The sequence below is a fragment of the Anomaloglossus baeobatrachus genome, chromosome 6, assembly GCF_048569485.1.
Source record: "Anomaloglossus baeobatrachus isolate aAnoBae1 chromosome 6, aAnoBae1.hap1, whole genome shotgun sequence".
In the NCBI taxonomy this organism is placed as follows: domain Eukaryota; kingdom Metazoa; phylum Chordata; class Amphibia; order Anura; family Aromobatidae; genus Anomaloglossus; species Anomaloglossus baeobatrachus.
Genome location: NC_134358.1, coordinates 45,018,009 through 45,038,879, shown reverse-complemented (window position 1 = coordinate 45,038,879; position 20,871 = coordinate 45,018,009). Strand labels below are relative to the sequence as shown.

Genomic DNA, 20,871 nt, shown 5'->3' with positions numbered 1-20,871 from the left:
TACTCTTATATCAAAGCGAATTTTCCCATAGGAAATAATTGAAATGCAGACAATTTGTTCCACAACCCAAAAATATTTACTGCATTTATACAAACTTATTACAGTAATACAAAATAATGTCCTGTATTCATATATAATTATTACAGTATACTGATACAGAATACTGTACAGGAAAAAGCATAAAACAAATTAAACTACACTTTAGCTTATATAATTGTTGGTGTGCGGGAGGTACAAGTAATGTGCTGCACTGGTTAGCAGAAAGAAAGTACAATACTGTATCCATAAATGCAAATTGATAGAAATGCTATATAGTATATACTGTATGTACAGTATACAGTACATATGTACAGAAAATTACCCCCAGAGCGGGTCAGAGTGTGGTGAAAGGACAGAACCGGACGTGTGCACGGTGAGGATTTGCTCTTATTGCAAATCATTGCTCTTAAACCAAGTTACAAATTTGTAAAAAGCTTTGCTTGTCTTATAAAATGCTCTCAAACCAAGTTACTCTTAATCCAAGGTATATCATATTTACAAACAACAATTTTACTAAAAAACCTATAGCTCACATTCAATATGATGATGTCCTCCTGATAGGTGCAGGACCCAGAGATGGGGACCCTGTGCAATATATAACAAAACCCTTATAAATGTTACAATTTCCCCCAATGTCCTAAAAACACATTATGATTCATTAGTAAGTAAAGGGGGTGTCCAGAATTAGAAAAAGATGTCTGCTTTCCTTCAAAATCAGCACCCTCCTTCCTTCTTAATAGTGGATTGTGTCTTGTTTTGCAATTCAGTCCCATTGAAGAAAATTGAGTGGAGCTGCAATACCAAAAACGACCACTAGTCAGAAGTGGCGCTGTTTTTTTTTTTTGTTTTTTTTTGTTTTTTTTATTTTTTTTTTTTTTTAAATAAAGCAGGCTTGTTTTTCCAATTCTAGACAATCCCTTTAACAGTGTGTCATATATGTTTTAAATATTTGGAATAAACTATTAGTTTTACATATCTACTTTGAGGCTGCATCATCTTTCTTCTTCTATTACTGCCTGGTCTACATTTGCAAGTTCTTGAAATCAAGAAATTACTTAGGTTACCATTCTCTAATATATTCAGTGTTTGATAAAGAAAACTCAGGTGAAAGGTACAATGATTCTTTATAAGAACGTTTTTAGAACAAATCTGTCTCTTGTTCGTTACACTGTATCAGCGCAGGTTAAGTGGAGTCCAGACTGTTTATCTCACAGAGGATTGCCTGGACTGGATACAATTGTAGTAAAACCTCAGTTGTTAAAGAGAACCTTTCATGTCGTTTTCCGATACTAAACCGGCCTCAATGTGTTCTAAATGATGTAATGTGTATCACTAACATGCCTTTAAAAACAAAACAAATTCCATGTATTTATGTTAAAAAATTACTTTATATGCGTAGGTGAATGCAGGGCAGACCTTAGGATTCAGTCATAGGGGTGAAGCTTTTGTTGGGTTCAGTCACTGTCACTCAAGTTTAGGCACGATTCTCCTTTTTTTAACTTTAGTCACGTCCCACCCAAACTTCTCTGCTGAGTTCTGCCCATTACAGTCACATGGTCATGACATCACTACAGGTCCTGCACCACCACTTCTCCTCTGCTGAGCTCCACCCATTATGGTCACATAGTCGTGACATCACTACAGGTCCTGCACCACCACTTCTCCTCTGCTGAGCTCCACCCATTATGGTCACATGGTCGTGACATCACTACAGGTCCTGCACCACCACTTCTCCTTTGCTGAGCTCCACCCATTATGGTCACATAGTCGTGACATCACTACAGGTCCTGCACCACCACTTCTCCTTTGCTGAGCTCCACCCATTATGGTCACATAGTCGTGACATCACTACAGGTCCTGCACCACCACTTCTCCTTTGCTGAGCTCCACCCATTATGGTCACATAGTCGTGACATCACTACAGGTCCTGCACCACCACTTCTCCTTTGCTGAGCTCCACCCATTATGGTCACATAGTCGTGACATCACTACAGGTCCTGCACCACCACTTCTCCTTTGCTGAGCTCCACCCATTATGGTCACATAGTCGTGACATGACCACAGATCCTGCACCACCACTTCTCTTCTGCTGAGCTCCACCCATTATGGTCACATAGTTGTGACATCACTACAGGTCCTGCACCACCACTACTCCTTTGCTGAGCTCCACGCATTATGGTCACATAGTCGTGACATCACTACAGGTCCTGCACCACCACTTCTCCTTTGCTGAGCTCCACCCATTATGGTCACATAGTCGTGACATGACCACAGATCCTGCACAACACTTCTCCTCTGCTGAGCTCCACCCATTATGGTCACATAGTTGTGACATCACTACAGGTCCTGCACCACCACTACTCCTTTGCTGAGCTCCACCCATTATGGTCACATAGTCGTGACATGACCACAGATCCTGCACAACACTTCTCCTCTGCTGAGCTCCACCCATTATGGTCACATAGTTGTGACATCACTACAGGTCCTGCACCACCACTACTCCTTTGCTGAGCTCCACCCATTATGGTCACATGGTCGTGACATCACTACAGGTCCTGCACCACCACTTCTCCTTTGCTGAGCTCCACCCATTATGGTCACATAGTCGTGACATCACTACAGGTCCTGCACCACCACTTCTCCTTTGCTGAGCTTCACCCATTATGGTCACATAGTCGTGACATCACTACAGGTCCTGCACCACCACTTCTCCTCTGCTGAGCTCCACCCATTATGGTCACATAGTCGTGAAATCACTACAGGTCCTGCACCACCACTTCTCCTCTGCTGAGCTCCACCCATTATGGTCACATAGTCGTGACATCACTACAGGTCCTGCACCACCACTTCTCCTTTGCTGAGCTCCACCCATTATGGTCACATAGTCGTGACATCACTACAGGTCCTGCACCACCACTTCTCCTCTGCTGAGCTTCACCCATTATGGTCACATAGTCGTGACATCACTACAGGTCCTGCACCACCACTTCTCCTTTGCTGAGCTCCACCCATTATGGTCACATAGTCGTGACATCACTACAGGTCCTGCACCACCACTTCTCCTTTGCTGAGCTCCACCCATTATGGTCACATTGTCGTGACATCACTACAGGTCCTGCTCCACCACTTCTCCTTTGCTGAGCTCCACCCATTATGGTCACATAGTCGTGACATCACTACAGGTCCTGCACCACCACTTCTCCTTTGCTGAGCTCCACCCATTATGGTCACATAGTCGTGACATCACTACAGGTCCTGCACGACCACTTCTCTGCTAAGCTCTGGAGAAAGTTGCAAAAACTTATGAAATGCCAGAAAAACACAAATTTTCCGATTAGAAAGAAAAAATCTAGTAGGTGATCAGGTGCCTCTTATCAAAGCTGTTTCACACCGGCTATGTGTCCATAACAGCCAATCAAAGCACAAGTTTAATTTTTAGAAAATCAAAACACAATTTTCATTGGTTGTTTTGCTAAGTTGTACTACAAGTCCCAGAATGGATAATTTTTTTGCAATGGTACATAGGATTTTATTGTTACATAACATGATATCTATAGACCTTTGTGTTTAGGATTGTTACTCCCGTCTCTTTTGAGCCCCTCTCCCTTTTTCATGACATGTGTCAATCACAATCTTTCACAATCTTTTGCTAACTGCTCCAGATTTCATATTTCGAAAGGAAGAGGATGAACCTCAGGATGAGGCAGGGAGTATTTCTAGAGGATAGGATCTGGCTCTCCTTATATTGTTGATGAGAAAAAATCTAGTGCAATCCAGGGTAACAACGTTTCAGTCAACCATAGACCTTCATCAGACAGATTGTCTCGTAGGAATTTGTATAGAAAGTAAAGTGATCTAGAGAAATGGTGAGCTTACACACACCTGGATGGGGTATTTCCATGTTCCGTGGGGGAGGTCTTAGAATGAGCAGGGGCGGGACTTAAACATCCTGAGAAATATTGGCAACTAAGAAAAACCTGGATGACTACCACTAATGGCAGCTATTAAACCTCCCTTTGGGGTCATCGTCATCCTCTCCAATTACCTGAAGTGATGCATCCCTCATGTGATACCATTGTTTAACTAGTCAGATATGTCATTCAGGAGCCTGGGAAATCTGGGTAACAACATTTCTAGTAGCTGTAATGGTTGTCATAATGGTAGGAATTGCATAGCTTTGAATAGGGGGTGTAAGTGTATGAAAAAGATGGCTATCGTATTCCAGAAACAGCGCCACTTTTGTCTATAGGCTGAGTCTGGTATTGCAGCTCGACCCATTTCCATGATGCACAGTACTGTTTTTTTTTTTTTGTTTTTTTTTCCTGCTATTTCTTGGATTGCACATGAATTCCCCTCCCCCGTTCTTTGTGGTACGATGGATCAGCCTCCAAGTGCCTTTGGCATTGGTACAAGAGAAGGGATAAACCAATTGAAAATAAGGGGTGTCAGCCAGGCACCACAACCGTCTTGACGCCATACCCACTACAGAAGCGGCATTATATCAGGGGATGTACAATCCTTTCAGAAATGCCTGTGGCTCTGACATCTTGTTTGCTCTATTATGTAACCTATTGTTGGGCAATACTTGGAATAGCAGAACAATTCATCTGCAATTGTTGGCCCCCGATCCGCTGTAAAGCAATGATCCTTTTTAGTTCTGCAGGAAACATTCCCGGTAATTAAAGGGAACCTACATATTTATTACATCATAAATATGCCATAATAATGCCAACCTCCCCCGCTACAGAGGATGCCTGCGCCCAAGGCAAGAAGAGTATTGTGCCCACTCACCCAGTAATAATGCCCCCAGTGTGGCCCCTTAAAACAAATAATACCCACCTTAGAACATATTAAAGGGGTCATCCACTACTTTTTCACTGATGGCCTATAATTAGGATAGGTCATCAATGTCTGATTGGCCAGGGTCCGACAGCCGGCACCCCCACCAATCAGCTGTTCTAAGTGCTGGTGGCGGCAGCCCAAAATGCTCAGTCCCGGAGCTGCCCCGTCTTCTCATGGTGGCCGAGGTCGGGTACTGCACATCCGCTTCCCATTCCAATCAATAGGAGGACGTGCAGTACCCAGCTGCGGTGGCCGCAATCAGAAGACAGGGCAGCTCCGGAACTCAGTGTATCCGGCCGCCTGCACCAAGAACAGATATTCGGATATCGGACCCTGGCCGATCAGACCGTTAATACCTGTCCCAAGGAGCTAAGGATAGGCCATCAGTGTAAAAAGCAGTGGACAACCCCTTTAAGAACTTTGCATCCAAGAGAGCTTCCTGGGCACCCTCCAGTGCAAAATCTGTGCCAGAACCAGAACCCCACAACCGAGATGTGATTATATATATATATATATACATCTCATCATGATATATATACATTATATATATATATATATATATATATATATATATACGGTGTGTGTGTGTGTATGTGTATATGTGTATATGTGTATATGTATGTATGTATGTATGTATGTATGTATGTATGTATATATATATATATATATATATATATACTAGAAGGTGGCCCGATTCTACGCATCGGGTATTCTAGAATTTACGTATTGTGTAGTTCATGTATGATTTTTGTTATATATATATATAGATGTTGTTGTGTGTAGTTACCAAGTGTTTGTGTAGGGCGCTGTACATGTTCTGAGTGTCGCGGGGGGTGAGAGCGGTGTTGTATGTGTGTTGCGTGTGTTGCGTTGTTTGTGGAGCGCTGTGTGTCTGTAGCGTTGTGTGTGTGTGTGTGTTGTGCGGTTTGTGTGTGTGTGGTGTGTTTTGGGGGGAGGTATGTTTTGAGCAATGTGTGTGTTGTGCAGTATGTGCGTATATTTGTGTGTGCAGCGTTGTCTGTGTGTGTGGGTGTCTGTGTAGGGCGTTGTTTGTGATTCCTAGTGTGTGTGTGTTGTGCAGTGCGCGTGTGTGTGTGTGTTGGGGGGAGGTGTGCACCTCCCATCGTGCTCCATCCCCCATGCTGCGCACCCTCCATCGTGCTGCATCCCCCATGCTGCGCACTCCCAAACGTGCTCCATCCGCCATGCTGCGCACTCCCAAACGTGCTCCATCCGCCATGCTGCGCACTCCCAAACGTGCTCCATCCGCCATGCTGCGCACTCCCAAACGTGCTCCATCCGCCATGCTGCGCACTCCCAAACGTGCTCCATCCGCCATGCTGCGCACTCCCAAACGTGCTCCATCCGCCATGCTGCGCACTCCCAAACGTGCTCCATCCGCCATACTGCGCACTCCCAAACGTGCTCCATCCGCCATACTGCGCACTCCCCATCGTGCACCATCCGGCATGCTGCGCACTCCCAAACGTGCTCCATCCGTCATGCTGCGCACTCCCAAACGTGCTCCATCCGTCATGCTGCGCACTCCCAAACGTGCTCCATCCGCCATGCTGCGCACTCCCAAACGTGCTCCATCCGCCATGCTGCGCACCCCCCATCATGCTCCATCCGCTTGGGAGTGCGCAGCATGCCGGATGGTGCACGATGGGGAGTGCGCAGTATGGCGGATGGAGCACGTTTGGGAGTGCGCAGTATGGCGGATGGAGCACGTTTGGGAGTGCGCAGCATGGCGGATGGACCACGTTTGGGAGTGCGCAGCATGGCGGATAGAGCACGATGGGGAGTGCGCAGTATGGCGGATGGAGCACGTTTGGGAGTGCGCAGCATGGCGGATGGAGCACGTTTGGGAGTGTGCAGCATGGCGGATAGAGCACGATGGGGAGTGCGCAGCATGGCGGATGGAGCACGTTTGGGAGTGCGCAGCATGGGGGATGCAGCACGATGGGGAGTGCGCAGTATGGCGGATGGAGCACGTTTGCTCAGCCTCTCTCCTTCCAGCCTCCCTCAGCATCAGCCTCCCCCTCCCAGCCTTCCCCAAGATCAGCCTCTCTGCTCCCAGCCTCCTCCAGCACGCCGTGCTCCTCTGCCGACACTCACCCACACCCGATCGCATCCACTCACCCACACAACCGATCGCATCCACTCACCCACACAACCGATCGCATCCACTCACACACACAACCGATCGCATCCACTCACACACACACCCGATCGCATCCACTCACACACACAACCGATCGCATACACTCACACACACAACCGATCGCATACACTCACACACACCCGATCGCATACACTCACACACACCCGATCGCATACACTCACACACACCCGATCGCATACACTCACACACACCCGATCGCATACACTCACACACACCCGATCGCATACACTCACACACACAGACACTGACGATATTGCACATACGCGCTGATACTCACAACATCCGGGGATATCACATGCTTCTGGCCATGTGATCCTCCGTCAGGTCCTGGAAGCTCACAGCACAATATCGCCGCCGAGAAGCAAGCGATATCCCAGGATGTTGTGAGTATTTGGATGCGATGTGATGTGTGAGGTATGTGTGAGTGTGATCTGATTTGTGTGTGTGTGTGTGTGCTGTTATGTGTGTGTGTATGTGTGTGTGTGTGTGTGTGTGTGTGTGGGCTGTTATGTTATGTATGTTCCGCAGCTGCAGGACCTTGATGTGTGGATGCGATGTGATGTGTGTGTGAGGTGTGTGTGAGAGTGAGTGTGAGCCGGTGTACACTGGTAACTATGATACACATCGGGTAACTAAGGGACCTTAGTTACCCGATGTGTATAATGGTTACCAGCTTTCACGGCCTCCGTTAAGATCCCAGCATCGCAAGGTTATGTGTGGCGCTGCCGGGATCCTGACGGAGCCGGTGTAGAAGCAAGCGATATCCCAGCATGTTGTGATGTGTGGATGTGATGTGTGGATGTGATGTGTGGATGTGATGTGTGAGGTGTGTGTGAGAGTGAGTGTGATCTGATGTGTGTGTACTCACCTGGGAATCGGAGCCCCGTGTCAGTTAGGCCAGAGCGAGCGTGCATTGCGTGAGGGGGGCGGGGCCTGCAGAGAGCCGGGGCGAGAGGCCAATCCGTGTGGGGGGGCGGGGCCATGGCGAGCCCAGCGGCCAATCAGCTTTGTGTCACCGTAAGGACACAATTTCGGAGCATGACAGACAGACAGATAGACAGACAGATAGACAGACAGACAGACAGACAGACAGACAGAATAAGGCAATTATATATATATAAAAAAAGCAGTGGACAAAGCAGTGGACAACCCCTTTAAGAACTTTGCATCCAAGAGAGCTTCCTGGGCACCCTCCAGTGCAAAATCTGTGCCAGAACCAGAATCCCACAACCGAGATGTGATTATATATATATATATATACATCTCATCATGATATATATACATTATATATATATATATATATATATATATATATATACGGTGTGTGTGTGTGTATGTGTATATGTGTATATGTATGTATGTATGTATGTATGTATGTATGTATGTATGTATATATATATATATATATATATATATATACTAGAAGGTGGCCCGATTCTACGCATCGGGTATTCTAGAATTTACGTATTGTGTAGTTCATGTATGATTTTTGTTATATATATCTATATATATAATTGCCTTATTCTGTCTGTCTGTCTGTCTGTCTGTCTGTCTGTCTGTCTGTCTGTCTGTCTGTCTATCTGTCTGTCTGTCATGCTCCGAAATTGTGTCCTTACGGTGACACAAAGCTGATTGGCCGCTGGGCTCGCCATGGCCCCGCCCCCCCACACGGATTGGCCTCTCGCCCCGGCTCTCTGCAGGCCCCGCCCCCCTCACGCAATGCACGCTCGCTCTGGCCTAACTGACACGGGGCTCCGATTCCCAGGTGAGTACACACACATCAGATCACACTCACTCTCACACACACCTCACACATCACATCCACACATCACATCCACACATCACATCCACACATCACATCCACACATCACATCCACACATCACATCCACACATCACAACATGCTGGGATATCGCTTGCTTCTACACCGGCTCCGTCAGGATCCCGGCAGCGCCACACATAACCTTGCGATGCTGGGATCTTAACGGAGGCCGTGAAAGCTGGTAACCATTATACACATCGGGTAACTAAGGTCCCTTAGTTACCCGATGTGTATCATAGTTACCAGTGTACACCGGCTCACACTCACTCTCACACACACCTCACACACACATCACATCGCATCCACACATCAAGGTCCTGCAGCTGCGGAACATACATAACATAACAGCCCACACACACACACACACACATACACACACACATAACAGCACACACACACACACACAAATCAGATCACACTCACACATACCTCACACATCACATCGCATCCAAATACTCACAACATCCTGGGATATCGCTTGCTTCTCGGCGGCGATATTGTGCTGTGAGCTTCCAGGACCTGACGGAGGATCACATGGCCAGAAGCATGTGATATCCCCGGATGTTGTGAGTATCAGCGCGTATGTGCAATATCGTCAGTGTCTGTGTGTGTGAGTGTATGCGATCGGGTGTGTGTGAGTGTATGCGATCGGTTGTGTGTGTGAGTGTATGCGATCGGTTGTGTGTGTGAGTGGATGCGATCGGTTGTGTGTGTGAGTGGATGCGATTGGTTGTGTGTGTGAGTGGATGCGATCGGTTGTGTGGGTGAGTGGATGCGATCGGTTGTGTGGGTGAGTGGATGCGATCGGGTGTGGGTGAGTGTCGGCAGAGGAGCACGGCGTGCTGGAGGAGGCTGGGAGCAGAGAGGCTGATCTTGGGGAAGGCTGGGAGGGGGAGGCTGATGCTGAGGGAGGCTGGAAGGAGAGAGGCTGAGCAAACGTGCTCCATCCGCCATACTGCGCACTCCCCATCGTGCTGCATCCCCCATGCTGCGCACTCCCAAACGTGCTCCATCCGCCATGCTGCGCACTCCCCATCGTGCTCTATCCGCCATGCTGCACACTCCCAAACGTGCTCCATCCGCCATGCTGCGCACTCCCAAACGTGCTCCATCCGCCATACTGCGCACTCCCCATCGTGCTCTATCCGCCATGCTGCGCACTCCCAAACGTGGTCCATCCGCCATGCTGCGCACTCCCAAACGTGCTCCATCCGCCATACTGCGCACTCCCAAACGTGCTCCATCCGCCATACTGCGCACTCCCCATCGTGCACCATCCGGCATGCTGCGCACTCCCAAGCGGATGGAGCATGATGGGGGGTGCGCAGCATGGCGGATGGAGCACGTTTGGGAGTGCGCAGCATGGCGGATGGAGCACGTTTGGGAGTGCGCAGCATGACGGATGGAGCACGTTTGGGAGTGCGCAGCATGACGGATGGAGCACGTTTGGGAGTGCGCAGCATGCCGGATGGTGCACGATGGGGAGTGCGCAGTATGGCGGATGGAGCACGTTTGGGAGTGCGCAGTATGGCGGATGGAGCACGTTTGGGAGTGCGCAGCATGGCGGATGGAGCACGTTTGGGAGTGCGCAGCATGGCGGATGGAGCACGTTTGGGAGTGCGCAGCATGGCGGATGGAGCACGTTTGGGAGTGCGCAGCATGGCGGATGGAGCACGTTTGGGAGTGCGCAGCATGGCGGATGGAGCACGTTTGGGAGTGCGCAGCATGGCGGATGGAGCACGTTTGGGAGTGCGCAGCATGGGGGATGCAGCACGATGGAGGGTGCGCAGCATGGGGGATGGAGCACGATGGGAGGTGCACACCTCCCCCCAACACACACACACACGCGCACTGCACAACACACACACACTAGGAATCACAAACAACGCCCTACACAGACACCCACACACACAGACAACGCTGCACACACAAATATACGCACATACTGCACAACACACACATTGCTCAAAACATACCTCCCCCCAAAACACACCACACACACACAAACCGCACAACACACACACACACACAACGCTACAGACACACAGCGCTCCACAAACAACGCAACACACGCAACACACATACAACACCGCTCTCACCCCCCGCGACACTCAGAACATGTACAGCGCCCTACACAAACACTTGGTAACTACACACAACAACATCTATATATATATATAACAAAAATCATACATGAACTACACAATACGTAAATTCTAGAATACCCGATGCGTAGAATCGGGCCACCTTCTAGTATATATATATATAATTTATTAGTAAAGGGCCACAGCGACCCCCTGAGGAATGAGTACAAGATGTGACTGCAACCTTTGCTCCAGATAGTGTTCCAGTCTTGGACTGCAGACAACCTTCTGGCCCCATAATGACAGTTATGAGACCTCCCATATGATTCTTCGTCTTTCCCCATCGCTTGCAAACTTTGGGCAAAGCAAGTAAGCAACTGGTCTGGAGAAATAAGCTGCAATCATATGTCACCGGCTCTGCTACATCTGCGTGTCCAGGCTTGTCTGTGTATCGCTGCGCATTGTTTTGTCCTGTATTCCTGTACTGTGAGTCACTGAACTAAACAGATTCCTGCGCTCCCTGGCACCGATCTTTTTTATTCTATATAGATTTATTATTGTATATATTTGAAATATATTATATATATTTTATATATTTATTATTTATATAATATTTATATATTTGTATATTATTTATAGTTATTATTCGTATATATATATATATATTACAGTATGTGTATATATAGATATATATCTATATATATATATATATATATATATATATATATATATATATATATATATATATATATATATATATATATATATATATATATATATATATATATATATATTCTGCGATTTTCCAAAAATGTGCCCCCCCTCAAAGAATGGTTTTATTATTATTATTTATTTTTTTTTTAAAATTGCAAAATTGTAAACAGTAATTTGTATGCGGGTCAGACAGAAAAAAAATACACATTTTAGCTTCACTGATACATTGTAGCAAACTATCAGACACACATGCTCATAAGAAGATCGTCCAGACTGGATGCAATTACAAAACGGTAGTTTTTAAGCAAAATATTTCGCCTGTCAGTGACAGCAAGCACAGATCTTGAATATAGTGAGGCATAATGTACAATAAATATCAGAAAGTTGTGGAGGTGTTCCATATACATAATGATTACATCGCCTCCTGCATCACCCCTGTTCCCAGGTAGTAAGTGGTATTGTAGCTCAGCTCCATTTACTTGCATGAGACTGACCTGCAGTACCATACACAGCCTGAAAACAAAGGTGGCGCTATTTTTAGAAGAAAATAGATTTATTTTCTAGCCATGGACAACACTGATGGATTCCTGTATCTTTCCAGTTATTGCCAAGTGGAGAACAATAAGGAGAACAATAAGGAGAATCTCGTCACTAACCTGAACTACGACATCTCGGCCAAGAAGAGAAAGAAAGACTTTCTCAACAACAATACAAAGACGCAATGTAAGTGGCAGTGACCGGATCACGTCAAAGGCCGGGTGTATGACTACTGTAATACATTGTTCTAGAATGAAGAATGGGCTTTATATGGGGAAACATAAAATAATAAATTTGAGGGGGGAGGGGTTGTTTTTTTTTTTCTTCCAATTTATGACTCATATTTTTTTTCCCTAAACAGATTTTTATCAAGAGAAATGGATCTATGTGCACAAAGGGAGCACCAAAGAGGTACGGACATGAATGGTGGATTTCTTAGATTAGGACCATTTATACTGTGCATTATGGTGTCCTATGATTTAAACTTGACACCTGTAGAGCAACCAGATCATGGGAAGATTGATAGCAACAGGAGAGGAGTGTGTTGAGCTTGTGGGAGACAGTGACCTGATCACTTGTGATTATTTTAGTAAGGACAGTGCCGCTTGTGAAAAGGGCAGTATCACGAAATGAGAAGAGGCATAGCACATCCAATCCAATGAGATCCTAAGAATGTTGAAAGCAACAGAAGATGAGTGTACTGATTTTGTGGGAGACAGTGACCTGATCACTTGTGATTACTTTAGTAAGGACAGTGCTGCTTGGGAAAAGAGCAGTATCACAAAATGGAAAGAGACATAACACATCCAATTTAATGGGATCCTAAGAATGCTGAAAGCTACAGAAGATGAGTGTACTGATTTTGTTGGAGACAGTGACCTGATTACTTGTGATTATTTTTAGTGAGGACAGTGCCGCATGGGAAAAGGGCAGTATCGCGAAATGGAAGAAGATAACACATCCAATGAGATCCTAAGGCTGCTTTCACACATTCGGTTTTTGCAGTGCGGCTCAATACGGCTCAAAAACCTATGCAACGAATGTGGCGAAAAAAAACGGATCCGTTGCATAAGTTTTTCCATGCGGCCCGTCCGTTTTTTAACGGATGTGGCTTGATACTGAGCATGTGCAGTGCAAAAAAACGCATCTGGCGGCCGGATGAGGTTTTTGCCGCAGAACGCAGCATCCGGCGTCCATAGGCTTGCATTGTAAATCGCGCCGGATCCGGCGCAATGCAGTTTTTTCGCCGCACAGAAAAAGTGCCAGGCAACATGCCATCCGGCCGCCGCATGGGCTAAATATGCCGCATCCGGCAAAAAACAGACGCAACGAAAGGCCAAGCGGCACAATATGGCGCTAATGCAAGTCTATGCGGAAAAAATGCAACCGGCGGCAAAAAAAAAAAATGGTTGTGTTTTTTCTGCAAAGCGCCGTATTGTGCTGCTCAGCAAAAAAACGTTTGTGTGAAAGCAGCCTAAGAATGTTAAAAACAACAGAAGATGAGTGTACTGATTTTGTGGGAGACAGTGACCTTTTCATTTGTGATTATTTTAGTAAGGACAGTGCCGCATGGAAAAAGGGTAGTATCACGAAATCGAAAGAGACATACTGTATCACATGCAATCCAATGAGATCCTAAGAATGTGGAAAGCAACAGAAGATGAGTATTCTGATTCTGTGGGAGACAGTGACCTCATCACTTGTGATTATTTTTTGTGAGGACCACTTTGGAAAAGGGCAGTATCACGAAATGGAAAGACATATAGTATATGCAGTCCAATGAGATCCTAAGAATGTTGAATGTAACAGAAGATGAGTGTACTGATTTTGTAGGAGGTAGTGACCTTTACATGACTATTTTATTATTTTATGACAGACTGGGCTGTAAGTGAGCCCTGTTACTGTCATTAAGTGGATGGGAATCGAACACTGCAGCCAATATTTTCAAGAGAATGATTAAAATAACTGAAGCAGAGTGTGTTGATTTTGTGGCAGGCAGTGACACATTCTATCACATGATGATAGGTCTAGTATCCAAAATGGGAAGCTAAAAACATAGTAGTATATTGAATCATAAGAATGGTGACATCAACGGAAGAAGAGTATGTTGACTTTGTATAAGGCAGTGACCTGTCTAATGATGAGATTGAAGACTAGGTTACATCTACAGGAGAGGAAGGTGTTGAGTTTGTGGATGAGAGTGACCTGTCCAATAATGTGACAGGGGCAATGTATGATGTAAGCACTTTGCAACCAGTAGGAACTTGGAAATGATGATGTCAAGATGATATTTAGCAATAACAATGTCCTAAGGTGCAAAAATTAGCCTCCATCAATAACTCTCAACCCTTTGTTTCTACAGCGTCATGGATATTGCACTCTGGGTGAGGCTTTCAACCACTTGGACTTCTCCACTGCCATCTTAGATTCGAGGAGGTTCAATTATGTTGTACGCGTAGGTATCCACTCCGTCTGAGCCTTTGGGGGAATTTTCTGGGAAAATCTTTCTATCTGTGTAATAATAATAATAATAATAATATTATATTCCATGGCGTTTTCCATGTGAAAAGGGGTATATATATTATGGACAAGTACAATAATCATAAACAATACAAGTCAGACTGGTACAGGAGGATGGAGGTCCCTGCCCACGAGGGCTCACAGTCTACAAGGAATAGGTGAGGATACAGTAAGTTAGGGTAGATCTGATTGTGCGGTGCTGTATCAGACTGAGGATTACGGCAGGTTGTAGACTTGTCGGAAGAGGTGGCTCTTCAGGTTCCTTTTGAAGCTTGTCAAGGTAGGCGAGAGTCTGATATGTTGTGGCAGAGCATTCCAGAGTATGGGGGAGGCACGGGAGAAGTCTTGGATGCGATGGTGGGAAGAGGAGATGAGAGGGGAGTAGAGAAGGAGATCTACTGAGGATCGAAGGTTACGTGCAGGTAGGTACCAGGAGACTAGGTCACAGATGTAGGGTGGAGACAGGTTGTGAATGACTTTGTAAGTTATGGTTAGGGCTTTGAACTGGAGTCGTGGAGCAATGGGAAGCCAGTGAAGGGATTGGCAGAGAGGAGAGGTCGGGGAGTAGCGGGGGGACAGGTGGATTAGTCGGTCAGCACAGTGTAGACTAGATTGTAGGGGTGCGAGACTGTTAGAAGGGAGGCCACAGAGCAGGAGGTTGCAATGGTCTAGGCGGGAGATAATAAGGGCATGCATTAGGGTTTTTGCTGATTCTTGGTAAAGAAATTTACGAATCCGGGAGTTTTTTTCTGAGTTAGAGGCGGGAGGTGAAGAGGGCTTGGATGTGTGGCTTGAAAGAGAGATCAGAGTCTAGAGTTACTCCCAGGCAGCGAGCACGTGGGACTGCGGAGAGTGAGCAGCCATTGACATCGATGGATATATACATTATTTTCTGCCAGTGGAATCATTACTGGCCCGAGCAACTGTGAAAAATGTGTAAAAGGTCCCTTCATCCATCACGTGACATATGGGTATCTGTTTATGTAACAGAGGAACCTATGGAGACCCTGCGCCTGGGTGCAACTATGAGGCTATGGAGAGGCAGGGAGCGGCTGCGCTCAGGGTTTCTGGCTAATTCCCTGGACCTCTATGTTGGCGGAATCAGGCTGCTTTCACACATCCGGCTTGAGCTCTGCGGCTCAATCTGGCTGTGCAAGCTATGCAACGGATGCGGTGAACACACCGCATCCTTTGCATAAGTTTTTCCTTTGCGGCCAGTCCGTTTTTTGCCGCTTGCGGCATGCTACTGAGCATGCACAGTGGCAAAAACCGCATGCGGCGGCCGGATGCGGTTATTGCCGCATCCGGCCGCCATAGGCATGCATTGAAAAATGCGCCGAATGCGGCGCAATGCGTTTTTTTTTGCCGCACGAAAAAACGTGCCAGGCAACGTTCCATCCGGCCGGCCGATCGATGCTAAATCTGCCACATGCGTCAAAAACCGGACGGAACGCAAGGCCATGCGGCACAATGCGGCACTAATTAAAGTCTATGCAGGAAAATCGCAACCGGCAGCAAAAAAAACCGGTTGCGATTTTCCTGCAAAGTGCCGGATTGTGCCGCTTTGCAGAAACCGGAGGTGTGAAAGCAGCCTCATAGGTTCATTTGTTGACTATTTTAATGCATTGTACAAAGCTCCTAAAATATAGGTCAGGGGCAAATATTATTTTTGTCCAAGCATTTTTCCATAATAATATTTACTTTGGTCTTGGCAGGCCCAAATAAAATGTAATTTACACAGATGTCTGTGTGCCATCGAAGGAGCATCTGTGTAATCGCACGGAGTAACCCGACGCTCTTTGTATTCCTTTCAAAAACAAGAATACCATGTGTCTTGGCAGCCGGACCGGACGGGTCATAAATCACTGAGACTTCTCGTATAAGCGGTGCCGTGAGCAGAAGATGGCCTACTCTTACTTGCTTCACCTCCGTACTTGCCTAGTTTTGTGTAGTCGTAAAGCACTACTCCACCTTTTATATATTGCACCACTGGAGTGGCGCTTTAAATTTGAGGCTATGTGCGCACGTTGCGTAAATACATGCAGTTACGCTGCGCTTTGTAGCGCAGCGTAACTGCATGCGTCCTGCGTCCCCTGCATAATCTATGGAGATTGTGCAGGGGCCGTGCGCACGTGGCGTCTTAGAGCGCAGTGATTCGGCTGCTGCCCGAAGCGCTGCATTCTAAGAAGTGACATGTCACTTCTTCCGTGCGCTTTGCCGGCAGCTCCCGCTCTGTCTATGGCAGGAGCTGCAGGCAGAGCGCATGGAATCGGCTTTTTTTTTTTTTTTCTCTACGGACATTTTCTGCAGCGATTTAAAGCGCACATGTGCTCTTCAGATCGCTGCAGAAATTTCTGCAGGACTAGTACGCAACGTGCGCACATAGCCTAAGTCCCCTGTCTCCTTTCATATACTCACCTGCCGACGGCTTCACGTTCTATTGCCGCCGCTCCGGTTGGTCTCCAGCGATTTGTGACCTGCTGGCTGCTCCAGCGTTTCAAGGAGTGCCGAAGAGCAGGAGGTTCCAATAGTCCATGCGGGAGACAATACGAGCATGCACTAAGGTTTTTGCAGTGTCATGGGAAAGGAATATACGAATTCAGGAAATATTTTTGAGTTGGAGGCGGCAGGAGGTGAAGAGGGCTTGGATGTGTGGCTTGAAAGAAAGATCAGAGTCTAGAGTTACTCTCAGGCAGACTACTCCCACAACTAAATAAAAGTCTATGAGAGCCTTGTTCCATCCTCATTATAGCTCTCTCTGCATTGAGACCTTGTGAAGTAACGTCTGACTTCCAGAAGGGTAAATTACTGGCACAGGGTAGAGAAGGATAATATCAGCTCCCTGTGGCAGATGACATCACTTCTTACTTATGGTGATGTCATCTACACATGACATCATTTGTTTGTTTTTTCACATATATCCGGGAGGAAGGATGATCTCAAGCTTTTTAAAATCAAGTTCATGTTTGTTTTGTAAGGTAAATAATAAAATAAATCTGATTAAAACTAACATAACCTGAAGAGGTACCGTCATGCAAAATGCACACTTTTCCCAAATATTTAGCGGGGATTTGTGGCCAAAATTAGCATTATTTTACATCTGGAAATAAATGTGGTTGTCACCAACCCATAATATTTTTTTATGCTTAGCCATAAGATTTCTCCAACTTAATCTATAGTAGAAACAGAACTAACCTGCTGTCAATGTCTTCACCAAGGGCGGAACGATCGAGGTTGCAGGGATCGTGACCGGGCCCGGGGTTGCAGGGGCCCGCCGGACCCAGCCCCTGCTTCAGCTGGATGTGCGTCTGAGGCTGCATATCCAGCTGAAATGTATCGCAGTGCAGAGACCCGCAAACAGAAGCCACCAGCTTTCATCGGCGTCCCCGTGGCTGAGGTGGTGCATGACAATGATGTTATGCACTGCCATAACATGGATGCCTATGAAAACTGCGGGCCAGCTATACAGGAGGACGCCACCTGGTGTGGGAGCCGGAGAGGTGCTGAGTACAGTATTTACCAGGAGGGGGACAGTATATACCAGGAGGGGCACAGGAGAGGAGCATATATACCAGGAGGGAGACAGTACATACCAGGAGGTGCCAAGGAGAGGAACATATATACCAAGAGGGGGACAGTATATATCAGAAGGGGTCAAGGAGAGGAACATATATACCAGCAAAGAAACATTATATACCAGAAAGTGGACAATATATACCAGGAGGGGCCCAGGAGAGGAACATATATACCAGGAGAGGGACAGTATATATCAGAAGGGGCCGAAGAAAAGAGGAAAATATATACCAGAAAGGAGACAGTATATACCAAGAGGGGCCCAGGAGAGGAACATATATACCAGGAGGTGAACAGTATATACCAGGAGAGGACCAGGAGGGGGACAGTATTTACTAGGAGAGGGACAATATATATCAGGACGGGGGACATATTTACTAGGATGGGGGACATTACTGGATGGGGGGGATATATACCAGGATAGGGAACATACATACTAGGATGGGGAACATATATACCAGGATGGAGGACATATATACCAGGCTAGGAGCCATAATTACCAGGAAGTAGCTCAGGATGGGGGACATATTTACCAGGAAGGAGCCCAGGATGGAGTACATTAGAACAGAATGAGGGACATTACTACATAGTGGGGGGAGGGCAACTCGTATGTCTTTATAGGATATAGAACACTAAATGTATACATATATATACATACATCTGACCAACATGCGTGGATGAAGGGGGCCAAATTTTGCATATTTACATTAGCGGATAACTTGCTGATTGCCTGGAACCCCCAGCGCTCCCAAAATGAGGGCTCTGGAACCACAAAAACGAGGCTCTGCAGCGCTTTCTTGAATAGAGCAGAAGTGCGCATGCTCAATCTCTGCTCCATTCATTGTCTATGGGACTGACGGAAATAATCAAGCACTGTTTTGAGGTATTTCCAGCAGTCCCATTGAAAATGAATGTCCTGTTCCCAGAGCCACGATCTCAGAATCGTCAAATGTCGTAGTGATCAAACTCTCAGCTATTGACAAGTTATCCCCAAACATATGTATAGGATTTTGTTTTTTTAGGAATATTTCTTTTAAGGTGTTCTTAAGAACTTCAAACTTTATGGTCTTGGCTGAAGAAATAGGAATTTTAGTAGATGAAAACGTCTATGCCACTTCCCCTCTGCATCTATCTCTGGGGCACTTGGGAAAACATCTGTGTTCAAAAATGTTAAAACTAGAAACAACAAGTTCTTGTTTTTTGAGAGCCGAGATGATGAATCGCAATTCAGCTGATTGGCACAATGTCATCCACAAATCAGTATTTAATCCACGTCATTAATATAAAAGCCAGAGCGAATCCATCAATATTTCATCACATTCTGGAATATACTAATATAATAAAACTAGAAGGTGGCCCGATTCTACGCATCGGGTATTCTAGAATTTACGTATTGTGTAGTTCATGTATGATTTTTGTTATATATATATATATATATATAGATGTTGTTGTGTGTAGTTACCAAGTGTTTGTGTAGGGGCTGTACATGTTCTGGATGTTGTCTGGGTGTGATGGGGGGTGAGAGCGGTGTTGTTTGTGTGTTGCGTTGTTTGTGGAGCGCTGTGTGTCTGTAGCGTTGTGTGTGTGTTGTGCAGTTTGTGTGTGTGTGGTGTGTTTTGGGGGGAGGTATGTTTTGTGCAATGTGCGTGTTGTGCGGTATGTGCGTATATTTGTGTGTGCAGCGTTGTCTGTGTGTGTGTGGGTGTCTGTGTAGGGCAGTTGTTTGTGGTTCCCAGTGTGTGTGTGTGGTGTGGTGTGTTGTGCAGTGCGCGCGCGCGCGCGCGCATGTGTGTGTGTTGGGGGGAGGTGTGCACTTCCCATCGTGCTCCATTCCCCATGCAGCGCACTCCCCATCGTGCTCCATCCCGTATGCTGCGCACCCCCCATCGTGCTCCATCTCCCATCCTGCGCACTCCCAAACGTGCTCCCTTCGCCATGCTGCGCACTCCCAAACGTGCTCCATCCGCCATGCTGTGCACTCCCAAACGTGCTCCATCCGCCATGCTGCGCACTCCCCATCGTGCTCCATCCCCCATGCTGCGCACTCCCAAACGTGCGCCATCCGCCATGCTGCGCACTCCCCATCGTGCTCCATCTCCCATGCTGCGCACTCCCAAACGTGCTCCATCCGCCATGCTGCGCACTCCCAAACGTGGTCCATCCGCCATGCTGCGCACTCCCAAACGTGCTCCATCCGCCATACTCCGCACTCCCCATCGTGCTGCATCCTCCATGCTGCGCACTCCCAAACGTGCTCCATCCGCCATTCTCCGCACTCCCCATCGTGCTGCATCCCCCATGCTGCGCACTCCCAAACGTGCTCCATCCGCCATGCTGCGCATTTCCAAACGTGCTCCATCCGCCATGCTGCGCACTCCCAAACGTGCTCCATCCGCCATGCTGCGCACTCCCAAACGTGCTCCATCCGGCATGCTGCGCACTCCCAAACGTGCTCCATCCGGCATGCTGCGCACTCCCAAACGTGCTCCATCCGCCATGCTGCGCACTCCCAAACGTGCTCCATCCGCCATGCTGCGCACTCCCAAAGGTGCTCCA

At 46.9% G+C, this 20,871-nt stretch overlaps 1 protein-coding gene across 1 annotated transcript in view; it reads left to right on the top strand.

Annotated features, from left to right (window-relative positions):
• Window positions 1-20,871, top strand: part of FBXO32 (F-box protein 32) — a 39,423-nt gene that overhangs the window by 1,035 nt on the left and 17,517 nt on the right. Inside the window, exons 2-4 of the mRNA XM_075352896.1 lie at window positions 12,287-12,408; window positions 12,584-12,633; window positions 14,585-14,677. Coding sequence (XP_075209011.1) covers window positions 12,287-12,408; window positions 12,584-12,633; window positions 14,585-14,677 — 265 coding nt within the window. The remainder of the gene's footprint in view (window positions 1-12,286; window positions 12,409-12,583; window positions 12,634-14,584; window positions 14,678-20,871) is intronic.